Here is a 14944-nt window from a genome sequence, read left to right on the forward strand (position 1 = left end):
CTTTTTCCCTACATGGGTGGCAGCATAGTCTACGGATTGAAGCCCCACCCCCATCATAGCCGTTTTACGATTCATCGTTCCGATATGTATTTCGCCTAATTTCTAGTTTTACATCTTTTTATTCTAGACTTGACTATCATAAACGGCTGTGTGCATCCTGGTTATAAGCCGACATTCTCGCTTCCGCTTCGTCGACCCCCGCTTTCGCGGTTGCTTCCCTCTAAGGCGGAACGCTCCCCTACCGATGCATTTTGACATCCCACAGCTTCGACGGATCGCTTAGCCCCGTTCATCTTCAGCGCAAGGGCGCTCGATCAGATGAGCTATTACGCACTCTTTAAAGGGTGGCTGCTTCTAGGCAAACCTCCTGGCTGTCTTTGCACCCCCACCTCCTTTATCACCGAGCGGTCATTTAGGGGTCTTAGCTGGTGATCCGGGCTGTTTCCCTCTCGACGATGAAGCTTATCCGATGTAATTGCTTCCCAAAAGTAATAAAGCATCCTTTATCAAAAAAAAAAATTGGAAAATTGTAAATCAAACTATTGAAAGATAGTAGGAGCCTAGGAGGAGTACTAAAGATTAAGATTTGGCCACTTCTTTCAATGATAACCCTACTTATACACAAATTGGGAGTTCAAGGCTGCTTACAACGTCGACAAAGACAAAACGTGCAAGTGAAAGGCGGTAGCAAACTGCAATGATAATGGTGCCAAGTTGCATGTGAAAACGCTCCGGAACAAGAAAATTTCAATGGCAGAGGCTTCAGCTCCACTGCACCACATGCCATTGACCAGCCCGTACGATCTGTTCCAAGAATTGAAAATTTGCGGGAATCTTTGTAGGATGTGCACCGGAGAATGACACGCCTGTCCAACCATCACAGCTGCACAACGGAGGCCGATCCATTGCACAATAGTTTAGGGGGATTGCATGATTAGGTTCTGCAAGTATAATCAGATCCATTAGTTCCATAGCATTCACCTTAGGAAGGACAGGTGGGAAAATAATCTTACGGTGCTGTCTATTTTTCACTGTGGTAGTGGAGAAATGCCAAAGCAACACACAACTTGGCTATTCAATTCCACTACAACAATTACAACAATGGTGGAAACATTAGGACTACAGTGTGAGCATTCCATGCACATGTATCTGGTTACTACAGATATGCTCAATTATTGTTGCAAAAAGAAAACAAAAAGATGAATCATTGCGTAGGAGCAATGTGATAAACAGACTTCACTTTCTTTTCCAACACGGAGACATGCTTATCGAGCATGGACACCACCGCCTCAAACTCGGTCACCTGATGGTCTATCGCGTCAATCTGGGACGTGTACTCCTCAAACCCTTGGTTTTTCTCATTCAGTTGCTCCACGAAGACTCGCAGACCAGATGCAACGTCTCCATAGCTATTGTATTCATCTGCCACACGTTGATTCATCTTTTCGAGTAGTCCTAGCTGGCCGTTAGTTCCCTGAAAACAATGTGAGTGATGTCTTAAAAGAAAAAGAAAAACTGCTAACAAAAATCAAATGTTGATCAGTAACCCCTAGAGTAAGCATTAGCGAGGTAGAGCTAACCTTTCAGAAAATTAAACCTGCAATGTATTAGTACTTAAGATTCAGACTAAGTAGAAGTTAATCATCTCTTGACTTTTGCACAACGTAAATGGTTTGGTGAAGTTATTATCTACAGTATGTTTCATTACTTTTAGCTACCACAGTCCCTTTCTGCCGAAACTCGAAGTACAGCATTTATTATTCAAATAGTGATAACACTTTGTTGCCAAATGTGAAATAATCCATTTACTTCAGAGGTACAGTACCAAAAAGTTGCATGGTACGCTACATAGCACAAAACAGCACATCACCAGGTGAATCACCTCCATTTTATGGAAAGGTCACTTAATGTCATTGATCTTATGTCATGTGGGGCCAAGCCTACAGCCGTCGCAAGGGCAAGGGCCCTGCGGCCCCTTAGAGTCCTCCTAGTTTAAGTTAGTAGAGTTTGGGTATAATTGGAAAGGTTTAGTCCCGAAGAAGGTTACCCTGCCAATTACCTAAACTAGAGTTAGAGTTAGATGCAAATTCTGTAATTGGCTATTATATAAAGACATCCCTATGCGTTTGAAGGAACAAGCAGAATTAATCCAATCTCTCACCTCTTGCTCCCTGCGCCTAGGCGCCTATCCTCACCTCCTTCTCCAACCATAGGCAGACGGGATTATCGCCCTAAGCCTCCCACCGATCACAACTACAACCTACGATCCAATCCTCCCCCAACCCGTGACAACTTGGTATCAGATTCATCTTCGATCCCGGCGGCTGCCATGGAGCCTCCGCCGCCACCTCCGCAAACCCTAGCCGAGATCATCGCCAAACAGCGAGGAGGATCACCAATCCGTGCTCGCCACCCTCACCAGCCTCGCCGATGAAAATCACCAAGCAAGGGCTGAACGTGCGGAGGACCGCGCCACCCTCAAGTCCATCGCCGAGACGCTCCAAAAGTTTCAGTGGCGATATCGCGGATACGCTTCAGCGACAACGTGCCCACAATCTCGCTCTCCTTCGCCTTGAAGGGAAGGGCGCGCCCCAACTTGGCGGCCTAGGGCTCATGCAGGCGCCAACGTCTACGGCCAGGGTTGGTGTACCGCCGGCCATGGCGGACGCATCTGATCGCACCCCCCGCCTCTACAAAATCGACTTTCCCCTCTTTGATGGGGCAAGCGACCCACGACCATGATTGACGCGCTGCAACCTCTTCTTCCTCGGTCAGCGAACGCAGGAATCCGATAAGACCTGTTTGGCTTCGTACCACCTCACCGACGTCGCCGCCTTATGGTACGGCCACCTCGAGGCAAAACAGGGTCAGCGACCGTCTTGGGCGAGTTTCAGACCCTAATCTCCAACCACTTCGGACCACCGACGCGCGCCAACCCCTTCGGTGAGCTGATCTCGACACGCCGCACTGGCACTGTCGCGGATTACTCCAAGCGCTTCCTCGAAAATCTCTCACGGATCCAGCCAATCGCCGACGCCGAGGAGCGGGATATATTCACCAATAATTTGGGAGAGCCCATGAAGACGCAGGTGGAGATGCTGAAACCTGCTACGCTCGACGCCGCGATGGACTTGGCCATATCCTTCGAGCACCCGAACATTGTTACTCGGAGCCGCCACAACCGCGACTCGGCCACTCCGCCCGTCCGGGACCGCAGCCAGCCCCACTCCGGCAGCCCAAGAATCAGCCGGGTCAGCACCGGCACTCGTTTTCAAAAAGCTCACCCCCGCTCGAGATGGACGACCGCCGTGCCAAGAACTCCGTGTTTCAATTGTGACGAGAAGTTTGTGCGGGGACATCGCCGCAAACGGCCGTTCTACATACGATCCGCTGACGACGAGGAGGAGCCCTTAGCAGATGCACATGAGGAGGCCAAAATTTCACTTCTCGCTGTCACTGGAATTCCCACCAGCGATACCATGCAGGTTGCTATACGTATCGGGGATCGTGACCTGGTAGCCCTGTGTTGGAATCTAAGATTAGTGTAATAGTACTCTAGTAGAGTCTAGAATGCTCTAGGGGAATTGGAGATTAGTAGTCTCCTAGGAAAGTCTAGAATATTCCAGTAGTGTGCTAGAATCTAAGTTAGTTTATTAGCAAAGTCTAGAGTATTCTAGGGAGTGTTAGTATAGTAGTAGTGTCTAGACTATTCTAGTGTATGAGTTAACATGTAAGCCTAAGTTGAGCTATATATATGAGAGGGTGTGGAGGTCCAAGGGACCAACCCCATCCACAATTTCCCCAAAAGCCTACATGGTATCAGAGCTAGAGGCAGTGATGGTGTGTGCTACGGGCTGCCTGTGGTGATTCGGTGGAGTGAGGTGGAGTTCCGCAAAATCCAGGGGAAATACAACGGACGGGCAGAGGAGTGGAGTGCTGCCCGGTAGAAGTGTTGATGTGAGCCGCCGCAGAGGTGCGGAGCCAACCGTCTGCAGCGTTCGGAGTGGTGGTGAATCTTGCAAAGTTCGGTGTGGTGGTGAAGGAGCAGCTGGGTGAGGTGCAGACTGCTTGTGGCTTGCAAGTGGAGAGGGAGAAGCAAAGGTGTTGATTTCTGCGTGTGCGAGTAGAGGACGGAGGAGAAACCTAAGCTGCGTGTGCAGCCGGAAGAAAGATCCGGAGGGGTCGAGAGATCCGCAAGAGTAGGTCAAATATAGCAGAGAAGAGAAGAAGCACATAAGCTGGTTTGTTGGTGATTTTCAGCAATATTGATCAATGGGGGAGAATCAAACAATTGAGAAGCTACTTGAGAAAATGACTCAATTGCTCAAGGAGATTGAGAAGTTGAGACAATCAAGGGAGAGTGCAGAAATTCCAAAACAAAGTGGAAAAACAACTGTCCTAGGAAATTGTGTGAATCTTGCACAAACGAAGAAGCAATCTCAAGTCGGCTCCCGCATTAAATGGAACTTGTTCAAATTGGATTCTGGATTCGGGAGCATCAAGCACATGTCACGGGTAAGTGGAGTGAGTTTGCATCATATACTCCACATCCACCCATGCATAAAGAGACAATCCAAACAGCCGATGGAACTTATCAACTCCGTGAAAGGGGTCGGCACGATGAAATGCACTCCGTCCATTACATTGTCTTCGGTATTATATGCTCCATCGTTTCCGGTGAGTTTGGTGTCTATGAGCTCTTTGGTTGATGATATTGATTGTCGAATAATTGCCGATAGATATAATTGTATAATTGAAGAGAGGAAGACTGGAAGGAGGCTTGGGATAGGTGTGAGACATAAGGGATTGTGGTACTTGGATAGAAGGAAAACCGATGAAGCGTTGTGCACTGCTCTCACAGTTGTTACCAATGATGATGAGGCAAGGTTGATACTCCAACATTGTCGATTGGGCCATATGTCCTTTCATACTATGAGTAAGATATTCCCTGAAGAAATGAAGAAGGTGGACAAAGAAAAACTTGTGTGTGATGCATGTGAGTTTGGAAAACACACCAGGACATCATATGTGAGTCGTGGACTCGCGGAGCACGTTGCCCTTTGTACCGATTCGCTCGATGTATGGACTTCCCGGTGGTCTCTCGTTAGCGGGATGAAGTATTTTGTCACCTTCATTGATTGCTACTCCCGAATGACTTGCATATATCTTCCGAAACATAAAAGTGAGGTGCTTACATGCTTCAAGGACTTCTATGCATATGTCCAAAATCGCTTCAACGCTAGTATTCAAATTATCGTGACGGATAATGGGACTGGAGTATGTGAACAATGAATTTGGCAATTTTCTTTCCCAAAAAGGAATACTTCATCAAACTTCATGTCCCGATACTTCTCCACGTAATGGAGTAGCTGAAAGGAAGAATCGTCATCCGCTCGGAGGTGGCTCGATCACTTATGTTTACCATGAATGTGCCCAAATTCTTGTGGAGTGAAGCGGTTATGATCGCTACTTATCTCATCAACCGGATGCCCTCAAGAGTGCTTGGGATGAAGACTCCATATGAAATGATCTATGGCCAAAATGAGTTCATCGTTCCGCCAAAGGTGTTTGGGTGTACTTGCTTTGTTAGAGACCATAGACCTTCGGTGGGAAAATTGGATCCTCGTGCTCGTGAAGTGCATCTTCATTGGATACCCATCCGGACAAAAGGGCTACAAGTGTTGGAGCCCTAGTGAGCGGAGAACATTTGTTAGCATGGATATGACATTTAGAGAGTCTGAGCCGTTCTATGGAGAGAAGACGGACCTCAGCTCGTTGTTTGACTTTGACTCTCCTAGCACAATCGAAGCTAGTCGAGAGTGGAGAGTGAACTTTTGAGGACAAAGGAACATGAACCATCCAGAGTTGTTGTTGGTTCAATTCCATCTCCTACGAGTGAAGAGAGATGGACAAAGCCAAATGAGGAAGAAAATCTAAGGGTGTCTACAAGGAGACAAGCTACAAGTGAAGAGAGATGGAGAAAGCCAAACGAGGAAGAGAACTTGAAAGTGTATACACGGAGAAAATCGCGAAGATGAGCAACGAAGAACAACGAGTTCCCACGACAAGTGACACACAAAGTGCGGGGAGCAACATGTGCAACAACGAGTTCCCACGACAAGTGACACACGAGTAGGGGAGCAACATGCTCCAACAGGTGTTGAAACCGATGAATTGTCTGATGACGCAGGTCCATCTATTACGAGGGATTCAATGGACTTGTCCATTGCCTTAAGAAAAGGAACCCGAGCTGCAGCTAGAAAACCTCCAAATTTGTACCAGGAGGAGCATGACATTGCTAATTATGTATCATATGCATCTCTATCTACGAACTACACGGCCTTCATCGCATCATTGCAATCTGTGGTGATCCCAAGAGATTGGAAAGAAGCAAAACAAGACCCAAAGTGGTACGAGGCCATGTTGGAGGAAATGAAAGCTCTTGAGAAGAACAATACATGGTATCTTGTTACTCTTCTAGCTAGAAAACGTCCAGTTACTTGCAAATGGGTGTATTCCGTGAAGCAATCCCCAGAAGGGAAAATAGAACGATACAAGGCAAGGTTGGTGGCAAGGGGTTACAGTCAAACATATGGGATTGACTATGACGAGACCTTTGCGCTCGTTGCAAAGATGAGTACTATAAGAACTCTTATTTCTTGTGCCGCTAACTTTGGTTGGCCCTTGCATCACTGGATGTCAAGAATGCTTTCTTGCATGGAGATCTTCGGGAAGAAGTTTATATGGACATTCCACTGGCTTTAGTAACTCCAACACCCGGGGAAGGTGTGCAGATTGAAGAAGTCTTTATATGGTCTCCAGCGAGTCACCAAGGGCATGGTTTGATAGGTTCCGGAGAGCCATGCGCAATATGGGTTACAAGCAATGTAATAGGGATCATACCGTGTTCTATAGGCATTCGGTGGCGTCGTATTACCATCCTTGCAGCTTTATGTGGATGACATTGTTATCACTGGAGACGATAATGATGAAATAAGCCGGTTGAAGATGAGATTGAGCAGAGAATTTGAGGTTAAGGATCTAGGACAACTCAAGTATTTCTTGGGTATTGAGATTGCGAGATCTCCTAAAGGAATAGTTATCTCTCAACGGAAATATGTGTTGGATCTACTCAATGAGACCGGTATGCTTGGGTGTCGGCCTCGCTTCAACTCCTATTGAGCAAAATCACCGCCTATGTGCTCAGTCGAGAGATCCAGCTAATAGAGAGCGCTACCAACGGCTTGTTGGTCGACTTATCTATTTATGCCATACGAGACCCGATATATCTTATGCCGTGAGTGTGGTGAGCCGCTACATGCATGACCCAAGAAGTGGACATCTAGAGGCAGCTTATAGAATTTTACGCTATCCGAAAGGAAGTCCCGGAAAAGGTCTATGGTTCAAGGCCAATGGGCACTTGAGTGTGGAGGGATATTGTGACGCCGATTGGGCAAGTTGCCTTGATGACGAAGGTCAACATCGGGCTTTTGTGTCTTCGTAGGAGGAAACTTGGTATCTTGGAGGAGCAAGAAGCAGCATGTGGTCTCAAGATCAATCGCGGTAAGCAGAGTATAGAGCAATGGCGGTGTGTTTGTGTGAGATGTTATGGATGAAAGGCCTCCTATCGAATTGAAGCTACCGCGGAGAGGGCCATTGAATCTTTGGTGCGACAACAAGTCAGCAATAAACATTGCTAACAATCCCGTTCAAAGCATGACCGAACAAAGCATGTGGAAATAGATCGATTCTTCATTAAAGAACGGCTTGACGAAGGAACCTTGAAGTTAAGCCATGTAACCTCTAGAGAACAAATAGCAGATTGTCTAACCAAAGGATTAGGTAGTAAGGAATGTTTGTTGGCATGTAACAAGATGGGAATGATAGATATCCATCGCCCATCTTGAGGGGAGTGTTGGAATCTAAGATTAGTGTAATAGTACTCTAGTAGAGTCTAGAATGCTCTAGGGGAATTGGAGATTAGTAGTCTCCTAGGAAAGTCTAGAATATTCCAAGTAGTGTGCTAGAATCTAAGTTAGTTTATTAGCAAAGTCTAGAGTATTCTAGGGAGTGTTAGTATAGTAGTAGTGTCTAGACTATTCTAGTGTATGAGTTAACATGTAAGCCTAAGTTGAGCTATATATATGAGAGGGTGTGGAGGTCCAAGGGACCAACCCCATCCACAATTTCCCCAAAAGCCTACACCCTGCTGGATTCTGGTAGTACGCATAACTTCATTCACGAGGAGTTGGCCACTGTTGTGGGGTTGCCCTTCTCATCTGATCGCCGCCTTGGAGTCACCGTTGCTAATGGGGACCGGGTTACTTGCCGTGGACTACTCAAGCAGGCAGCGATCACAATTGACACGGAAATTTTTTTGGTCGACTTGCACGCCATTCCATTGGGCGGGTTTGACGTTGTGCTTGGTACACGTTTTCTCAAGACGCTCGGACCCATTGTGTGGGATTTCACCACTCAGTGGATGTCGTTTTGGCACACGGACCATCGGGTGGAGTGGACGGAGTCTTGGTTCTTCGGGCCGGCCTGCACACCTACATGTTTGCGAGGGCAGAGCTCTTCTCGACAGCCTCCTGGCCGCGTTCTCGGACGTCTTCGCCGAGCCCCAAGGTCTACCGCCGCCACGCGCTCATGACCATCATATTCACCTTATTCCTGGGACGCAGCCCGTCGCCATCCGGCCCTACCGCTACCCGGCTATTCAGAAGGATGAACTGGAACGTCAATGTGCAGAGATGCTCGCTAGGGGCCTTATCCGCCAAAGCTCGTCGGCGTTCTCGTCACTCTGTGCTCTGGTACGCAAGCATGATGGTACATGGCGTTTTTGTATCGATTTTCGTGGTCTCAACATGGTCACCATCAAGGACAAGTTCCCTATTCCAGTTGTGGATGAGCTGCTAGACGAGCTGAAAGGCGCCCGATTTTTCACGAAGCTGGACCTACGATCAGGCTACCATCAAGTTCGAATGGCCCCGGAAGACATCCACAAAACGGCGTTCCGCACTCATGAGGGCCTTTTCGAGTTTGTGGTGGTGGCATTTGGGTTAACCAATGCGCCCGCGACCTTCCAAGCACTGATGAACGATGTACTTGGACCTTTCCTTCGTCGATTTGTTCTGGTTTTCTTTGACGACATTTTGATATACAGTTCCTCGTGGTCGGACCACCTTCGCCATGTCAAGCTCGTCTTGGAGGCTATGCGCACACATCGGTTGTATCTCAAGCGCTCCAAGTGCTCTTTTGGGGAGGAATCTATGGCCTATACGGGACACGTCATCTCGCGGAAGGAGTGGCCATGGACGGCGATAAGGTCCTCGCCGTGGTCGACCGGCCGGCACCCGTACGATTCGAGCTGTGAGGGGATTCTTGGGTTTGGCGGGATACTACCGCAAGTTCATTAAGGGGTTCGGCACCATTGCGGCCCCTCACCGCACTACTGAAGAAGGATGGATTTCTCTGGACTGACCAGGCGGCGACCGCATTTGAGGCCCTTAAGGTTGCACTCACTACTGCACCGGTTCTTCAGTTGCCTGATTTTACAGCTCCGTTCATTGTGGAATGTGATGCCTCTGGATCTGGTTTTGGTGCCGTGATGCATCGGGGAGAAGGGCCAATTGCCTACTTCAGCAAACCCATCGCTCCACGACATGTTTCTCTAGCCGCATATGAGAGGGAACTCATAGGGCTTGTTCAAGCCGTGCGTCATTGGCGCCCTTATCTCCGGGGTCGTGCTTTCATTGTCAAAGCCGATCATTACAGACCTCAAATTTTTGCTGGACCGGCGCACGGCCACAATCCCGCAGCATCATTGGGTTGGCAAGCTTTTGGGCTTTGACTTTACGAGTAGAGAAACCAGGACGACAGAACATTGTCGCCGACGCTCTTTCTCGCCGTGAGGTTGCTACTGGCCATACCTGCGCTATCACCGGGACTTCTTTTGATCTATTTGAGGCTCTCCGTCAGGCCGCGCACACGGACCCGACACTGGTCGCCTTTCGGGAACAGACTTGAGTCGGGCGAGTTGGGACAACCTTGGGCATTGGTCGACGGCATTGTTACGTTCCGAGCAACGGGCTTATGTGCCTCCTCGTCGCCGCTTGTCGGGGAGGTCTTGGCGGCAGCTCACGATGATGGTCATGAAGGTATCCGAAGTCTTTGCATCGCCTCCGCCGGGATTTTCATTTGCCACAAGCACGGTCCGCCCTGCAGCAGTATATTCGTGCTTGTACAGTTTGTCAACGCAATAAGACAGAGCAGCTTCATCCCGCTGGACTCTTATAGCCATTGACAGTACCATCTCGTGTCTGGGAAGACATCTCCATGGATTTTATTGAGGCATTACCTAAGGTGGGTGGTAAGAGTGTCATCCTTACAGTGGTGGATCGTTTCTCCAAGTATGCCCATTTTATTCCTTTGGCACATCCATATACTGCTGAGACGGTTGCTAAGGAGTTTTTCTCCCATATTGTTCGTCTTCACGGTTTTCCTACATCCATTGTTTCGGATAGAGATGTGGTATTCACTTCAGGATTTTGGAAAGCTTTATTTGTGGCTGCGGGTACACGCTTACACATGAGTTCCGCATTCCATCCACAGTGGGACGGCCAATCTGAGGCAGTGAATAAGGTCATCACTATGTACCTTAGATGCATTACTGGGGATAGGCCTCGCCAGTGGCTTCAATGGTTACCATGGGCTGAGTACTAACACTTCCTATCACTCGGCGCTGAAGGACACACCTTTTAGGATTGTGTATGGCCGTGACCCTCCGTCTATTCGTGATTATACTCCAGGCGAGATTCGTAATCAGGCGGTGGAGCGACAAATTCTGGACCGCGACCAGTTCTTGCTGGATGTCCGTGACCGTCTCCTTCAAGCAGCTCAGCAATACAAACACTTTTATGATGTCAAGCATAGGGCTATTGCCTTTGATGTGGGCGAGTGGGTTTGGCTTCGTCTGCAGCACGGCCGGCCGGCGTTCTTGGGAGCGGGAGCAAAAGGCAAATTGGCACCCAAGTATTTTGGGCCGTTCAAGATCCTCGCTCAGATTGATTCGGTGGCATATCGTCTGGAGTTACCGCCTCGTGCCCGCATTCATAACGTGTTTCATGTTGGGGTCCTCAAGAAGTACCATGGTCCGCCTCCGACGAGTCCTCCACGGCTTCCTCCGCTATTTCGGGGACGCGTTCATCCGACTCCAGTACAAGCATTGCGTGCGCGGATTGCTCGTGGAGTCCGACAGGTGCTCATTCAATGGGAAGGCCAGCCTGCGTCTGCAGGCGTCTTGGGAGGATGTCACCGCATTTAGGGAGCGCTATGCGGACTTCCGGCTTGAGGACAAGCCGTTTCGGAATGGAGGGGAGATGTCATGTGGGGCCAAGCCTACGGCCGTCGCAAGGGCAAGGGCCCCGCGGCCCCTTAGAGTCCTCCTAGTTTAAGTTAGTAGAGTTTGGGTATAATTGGAAAGGTTTAGTCCCGAAGAAGGTTACCCCGCCAATTACCTAAACTAGAGTTAGAGTTAGATGCAAATTCACGTAATTGGCTATTATATAAAGCCATCCCTATGAGTTTCAAGGAACAAGCAGAATTAATCCAATCTCTCACCTCTTGCTCCCTGCGCCTAGGCGCCTATCCTCACCTCCTTCTCCAACCATAGGCCTACGGGATTATCGCCCTAAGCCTCCCACCGATCACAACTACAACCTACGATCCAATCCTCTCCCAACCCGTGACATCTTATTTTTCTTCTTTTGATCCAGTATATAAAAGAAGAGCAAAGCAAATGCTATGTGGCTTATGAGGCCAATTTGAATACATGTCTACTTGCACAGCCATACCATTGACATGTTAAATGAAACCACATCTATTTCTTTAGATCTGGGATCTTTGGGGGCGTGAATCCGTATGCAAAGTCAGATCTTCGGTAATTATTTGTGCCCTTTGGAAGATTTGGAAGAGAAGAAACGCCAGTGTCTAGAAATGAAAATGAGCCTCTCCAGGGTTTTCCGTTGATATGCAGATGACCTTTCTCTTTGGACTCATCGATGCTCCAACGTTCGTAGCAGGGCTCTTCTTCAGGGTTTGGGCGGTCATGTTTGTTTACCTTGCATCCCCGGTATAAATTTTTGTACAGGTCCTATTGTAATATTTAGGTATTTCTTCAGTGTTTTCTTATGACTAGCAGCTTTGTTTTCGGTCTTTTCTCGATTGTTTCTTTTTTTAGCTATAGCTCTCTCCTTTTCTTTATTGTTGGATCTTAAACTTGTAGAGAACTTTGTCTCCCATTGTGGTTTTTGAAAAAATGGTTCAGTCTGGCTTTTAGCCTACCGTAGATTCCTCAAAAAAAAATATTAAGTTCCAAGCTACAATACATTATGCATTTTTAGAACTGAAGAAGTATTCAGTCTCTCAAAAAGCAAAGAAACCAAGTACAGACCACATAGCGTAGGCTCCAAAGAACCAGTTGAAATCACCATATAGCCAACCAAAATTTGCACATTCAAGCATTAATGAGAAATAATTGTGAAGTGTTGCATAGCTATTAGTGGTGCCAAAAGAATGGGGGTATTCATCTAGGGCTACAAATTCACTGACAGAAAAGCCACTTTAACACCACCTGATTAGTGATTGCTCGCCTTCAATGGGGTTGGCGTGGCTACCTGTTCAGACAATCGTTAACGAATCCCCGTGATCACATCAAATCAGAAAAATACCTGGATAACCCGTGCACCAACCACCAATCAGACTACGAAACCTGAACGAACCAACAACGAAGGGTTCTACACTATGGTTATGGCATGGTTCTATCGCGTTGGCTGGTCAATCAGAAGTAGGGAATGGGCCATGTGCATCTCTGAATCAAATTTGATCGTCTTCTAAGTTGAATAGTGCAAACTACAGCCGCAACCGGCGAACTATGTGCCGGAAAACGGAGTGGGGGCGGCGAACGGACCTGGAGCTCGCCGCGGACCATGAGGGAGACGTTGGTGAAGAGCTCGGCCAGCGAATCCGCGAGCTCATCTCTCTTCCCCGCCGCCACCGCCGCCTCCTTCGCCGGGGTCGCCATCGCCGACGCTTCCTCCAGCGCCGTAGGCCGTCTTGGAGGGGAACCTGGCTTGGGCTTGTCCGTTTGTGGACTTCGTTTTTTTGTGGATTTCTGTTTGGAGGTTAAGCTTGCTGGGCCGCACAACGCGGGCGCAATCTCAAGGCCAGGCCATGTTTAAGGGTTGCTTGCAATTTCTGCATTCTGGCATAAACTAAGCCATTTTCTGAGTTCTGGCATAAACTGAAGTCTACTAGTATTTGGTTACTGCTTTAGACTTTGGCTATAGCAAAAGGAAACTGCTGGGCGTCCCCGGGGATCTGATTTCCCAGCCCTCGGGTCGATCATCTTAGACAGCCAGATCTGCTTTTACTAAATATAGCAAAATATACCTCCCGGTAGCAAAAAAAAATAACCCGCTTTTGCTACATATAGCAAAAAACGGTTCAGTCACGAAATCAAATAAAAAGGTTGAGCTCGCCGGAGACCTCTTAGCAAAAAAAAATTATGCTATTGTAGCAAAAAAAAATGCTAATGCAGCAAAACCCAATATCATCGGAAAAAATTGACGAAGACCTCGCCGAAGACCTCGTAGCAATTTTTCTATATTAAAGTAGCGAAACAACAAAACAATTATAGCAAAAAAATTAGCATTATTGCATTTTTTACAAGGTCTCTGGCGAGGTCATTGCTATTGTATCAAAACACATCACCGAAAATACTTAGTAGCAAAATATATATTAACATAGTAAAACCATAGAACGGTTGTAGCAAAAAGAATCTATATATGACAGCAAAATGCAAAATCCATGTAATGCATGTCGCAAGCCGTCGGCAGCAAGGAGGGCCGCCGTGGGCAGCAACGAGGGCCACCGTCGGCAGCAACGTGGCTCGCCCATTGAAACACCGTCGACCAGCGTGGACGACCTCCGCCACGCGCCTGCAGCTGCGCCATCCCAGGTTGCAGCAACTCCAGCCACCCGAGGCATCAACGCCGTCCTACAGGGGCAGCAACGCCGACTGCTCAAGGTAGCAAAAACCGGCCTCCGGCGGTAGCAGCTCTGGACGTGTAAGGCAGAAAAGGAGCTCGGCAGCTGTGCGTAGGAGACCTCCTGTGACTTCCCAGCATGGTCAAGACCGGCACATCTACCTCCGAGCGCCGCCTCCGAGTGTGGTATGGTCGTGGCGCCGCTCATGGCCCTTCGAGATGCAGATGGAGGGGTAGGGCATGGCTAGCCATCCGGGATGCACTGCGGCGGCGCCTTGCAGCCGTGTTGCGTGTAGGTCGGCGTGGGACACCGCCGGTCATCGGGGATGTTGGTGGTGGCGCGGGCACCGCCGACCGTCACGGGGTGCAGTGGAGGAGGCAGGGCTGCACGGTAGGGAGGAGGTTGGGCGGCGCTTAGGGACGGCAGGATTGAGGCGGCGCGGATCTCGGCCGGTAGGGAGGAGGTTGGGCGGCGCGGATGTCGGCGAGGCGAGGTGCAGCAGTTCGTGGAGGAAGAAAATGTGGGATGGAGAGGAACGAGAGACATGTGTCGTCGGGAGGAGCCGGGGGACGCGAGGCGCGCGATCCCCCGGGGGAATAGGATCATTTTCCATAGCAAAACCTGTGTTTGGTCGTGTGAAGACTTGCAGCTGGAACTGGATCGGTGTCCAAATTAAAAGACGCACATGTCTAACTAGTACCCACCCTAAGCTGGTTCATTCCATCTCCAGTCCACGATGAGCTTTGAAGTATCCAAATCCATCCAAACCCAAGTTGTTGTAGTACTGGACACTTTAAAAATCCAAGCCGCACGATGTTAAAGCTCAATCGCTAACATGTGAAAGCTTAACCGCTAGCATATCTGGAGCATCAACCAGGGATCGGTAGATGAAACA

The 14944-nt window shown here is 48.6% G+C and overlaps 1 protein-coding gene across 2 annotated transcripts; it reads right to left on the reverse strand.

Moving 5' to 3' along the window:
* Positions 1-561: 561 nt before the first annotated feature.
* LOC124691863 (biogenesis of lysosome-related organelles complex 1 subunit 2-like) lies at positions 562-13171 on the reverse strand. 2 transcript variants are annotated; one of them, XM_047225142.1, is made up of 3 exons: positions 12971-13171; positions 1226-1474; positions 562-886 (listed from the first exon to the last, which is right to left on the reverse strand). In XM_047225142.1, the coding sequence occupies exons 1-3, from the start codon at positions 13082-13084 to the stop codon at positions 878-880; spliced, it is 372 nt and encodes a 123-aa protein (XP_047081098.1). In that variant the 5' UTR covers positions 13085-13171; the 3' UTR covers positions 562-877. The 2 variants fall into 2 exon arrangements, with proteins under 2 accessions (XP_047081098.1, XP_047081097.1); XM_047225141.1 differs by lacking the exon at positions 562-886 and having other exon boundaries at positions 991-1474; positions 12971-13166.
* Between the last annotated feature and the right edge of the window lie 1773 nt (positions 13172-14944).

Source organism: Lolium rigidum, chromosome 2 (genome assembly GCF_022539505.1).
Source record: "Lolium rigidum isolate FL_2022 chromosome 2, APGP_CSIRO_Lrig_0.1, whole genome shotgun sequence".
Taxonomy (NCBI): domain Eukaryota; kingdom Viridiplantae; phylum Streptophyta; class Magnoliopsida; order Poales; family Poaceae; genus Lolium; species Lolium rigidum.

What these genes read in the sequence shown, in the direction of transcription:
- LOC124691863 (XM_047225141.1), bottom strand. Translation starts at nt 13,084, where the DNA reads ATGGCGACCCCGGCGAAGGAGGCGGCGGTGGCGGCGGGGAAGAGAGAT. An exon ending in TGGTCCGCGGCGAGCTCCAG is followed by an intron (nt 1,475 to 12,970) that starts GTCCGTTCGCCG and finishes CATTGTTTTCAG; the next exon opens with GGAACTAACGGCCAGCTAGG.